The sequence below is a fragment of the Propithecus coquereli genome, unplaced genomic scaffold (genome assembly GCF_000956105.1).
Source record: "Propithecus coquereli isolate 6110/MARCELLA unplaced genomic scaffold, Pcoq_1.0 Scaffold83, whole genome shotgun sequence".
Taxonomy (NCBI): Eukaryota; Metazoa; Chordata; class Mammalia; order Primates; family Indriidae; genus Propithecus; species Propithecus coquereli.
Genome location: NW_012154507.1, coordinates 8,080,876 through 8,083,495, shown reverse-complemented (window position 1 = coordinate 8,083,495; position 2,620 = coordinate 8,080,876). Strand labels below are relative to the sequence as shown.

Below are 2,620 nucleotides of genomic sequence, written 5' to 3'. Positions count from 1 at the left end.
CTGGCCAACCATGAGTTTTTAATAATAAGTTATTATTAAAATAATAGTAATAATAGTGCCCATTTATTGAGCACAGTTTACTATGTGCCAGGCAGGCTGAATTAACTCTCAGTACATCCGTGTAAGTTGAGATTTAGGTTAAGTCACCTGCCCAAGATATTAGGCTGGCACTTAAACCCAGTTCTGTAAGACGACAAAGCCCAAGCTCTTATCCATTCCCTTATACTATACTTAGGACTAATTCCTTTTTTTCTTTAAGAGACAGGGTCTCACTCTGCCGCCCAGGCTGGGGTGCAGTGGTGCAATCACAGCTCACTGCAGCCTGGAACTCCTGGGCTCAAGCAATCCCCCTGCTTCAGCCTTCCAAGTAGCTGGGAGTACAGGTGTGCACCACAACACCAGGCTAATTTTTAAATTTTTAAAACATAGGTCTTGCCATGTTACCCAGGCTGGTCTCAAACTCCTAGGCTCAAGTAATCCTCCCACCTCAGCCTCCCAAAGTGCTGAAATGACAAATGTGAGCACCATGCACTGCAGGACTAATTCTTATTTATCATGAATACACGGTTTTTTAAAAATATAAAAACGTAAGTCTTTAAAATGAAATCCTATTTAAAATATCTCATTGCTAAATCAATGTTCTTTTAAAAAAACAGAATACTCAAAAAGATACATTTTAAAAAGGAATTTAGTTTTAAGACATGAACCATCATAAGAGTTCAAGAAAGAGTAGGGAAAAAAAATACCTACCAGAAAACATTGTGTGGAGTTTTTCCAATACTTCTACCTGGTCCAACCAAACATCAGATATAAACACAAACATAGCATCTTTATTCTCCTCTTCTAGTTGTTTTAGTTTTGCAGAAATCTTCACAGATGTATTAGAAGGCCCTCCAAAAAAATTAGTATTTCCATAGTATGCCCTAGGTAATTATAAAAATTATTATCGTCCATCCTATATTCTATTGGAGATCTTTTTCTAATAATTTTACAAATTTAGCTTCTTTGTATCTAATGAAGTTATTTTCCAGTGTAAATAGATGAAAATGTACTATTTGTAACACTTAAAAAGCAAACACACTGGGGAGGTGAAGCTCAGGGTGATGCAAGTGATGGGGAGCAGAGCAGCTGTAAATACAGATAAAACGTCGCTTGCTCGTCCTCCACTCACCTCCCGCTCTGCGGCTCCTGGTTCCTAAGTTTCATGGAAAACAATTTTTCCACAGATGGGGGACAGGTGGGGACGGGGGCAGTGGGAGGTGGTAGGTGGAGCTCAGGCAGTGACCTGTGGCCCGGTTCCTAACAGGACACTAACCAGTGCTGGGCTGCAGCCTGGGGTTAGGGACTGCAGAACTAGAGCATCACAGGAAGAGACACCTACTAAGCTGAATCTTGAGCAATTAAAGCTCAGAAAAGTCTCACTAACATAGTTCATCCTTGGTTCATGGAATATAAGAGGAAGGATTGATGGTACCTATTTTCCTAAACTGTCCAATTTGAAAAAAAGAAGTATTCTAGGAATTCTATAAACTCTAACACCTTGGGCTCAGAAAACACAAGTCACATGCCCTGTACTAGTAAAAGACTTAGAAAGATGCTAGTGAAGACCCAGTAAGAGTGTATCCTAAAAAAAGTGTTTGTATTAACTGTGCAATGGTGGTAAAGGCATTAAGTCAGTGTAAATCCCTTTAGGATGGGACCACTGTGTAGACCTATTTATATAATACTTGTTTGTCTCCCTAAACCAGTATTTTACACATTAAAAAGTACTTAGTAAAATATTTGTTGCTGAATCCACCAACTGCCCTCAGAATGTAACCTTCTGAATTTTATATTTTGAAGCCATTATAAGAGAAAAGTAATTTGAAATCCTAACAGGAATAAAATAATTATTTTATTTTAATGTACTTTATGACACCTCATGCCAGTCCTTTGGTGTACTAAGCACACACTAAACAGTTGGATTTAGAGAAAAATGGCATAATTTAAATGGAAAATTATTTGGAACAGTACAGTGATGAACTCTGTTGGCTAAAGAGAAATGAGTAGTAATACTCATGGCCACCCACCTCAATTATACCTGTCATTCCAAAGTAGTAATTTTGAAACTTGTATAAAATGCAACAGCAAGACCACAGCAGTTTTGCTCTAAATATATTCCAAAAAAAGCCAGTATATTGTAAAAAGCCACAAACTACACCAAAAGCACTCAATTATAGGTAAGCTGGCTTGATAAGGGCTTGTGTTTTCCTTAGCATGATCAGCACCTTTCCCTTGATTACTTCAACAGGAAGAGGAAATGCTCTGCAAAGGCTGCCCTGCCACTGACACCCAGCAAGAAAAAATGTTGCCTTTGTACCCTGAATTTATACAGGTATACAAGGACTAAAATCCTTAACTCTCTTTGAAATCACCATCATCACAGAATCTCATGGTTAGAAGGCAACTACTTAATTCTCCTAGAGGTAGCACACTCAAGTGCTTACAGTGTCCAGTAAGATAACTTATCAAAGCGGCAGTAAGCTGACATAAACCAGGGGACACTACATGCCCTGCCAAAGGTGGGCAATCACTGCAGTATGGTCGTTACCAGATGAAAATTCGGGTTGCCGTGCTGCCA

At 38.9% G+C, this 2,620-nt stretch overlaps 1 protein-coding gene across 1 annotated transcript in view; it reads right to left on the bottom strand.

The window, feature by feature from the left end:
* Window positions 1–2,620, bottom strand: part of POLE2 (polymerase (DNA directed), epsilon 2, accessory subunit) — a 32,810-nt gene that overhangs the window by 9,003 nt on the left and 21,187 nt on the right. Inside the window, exon 12 of the mRNA XM_012663755.1 lies at window positions 751–923. Within this exon, the coding sequence (XP_012519209.1) occupies window positions 751–923 (173 nt within the window). The remainder of the gene's footprint in view (window positions 1–750; window positions 924–2,620) is intronic.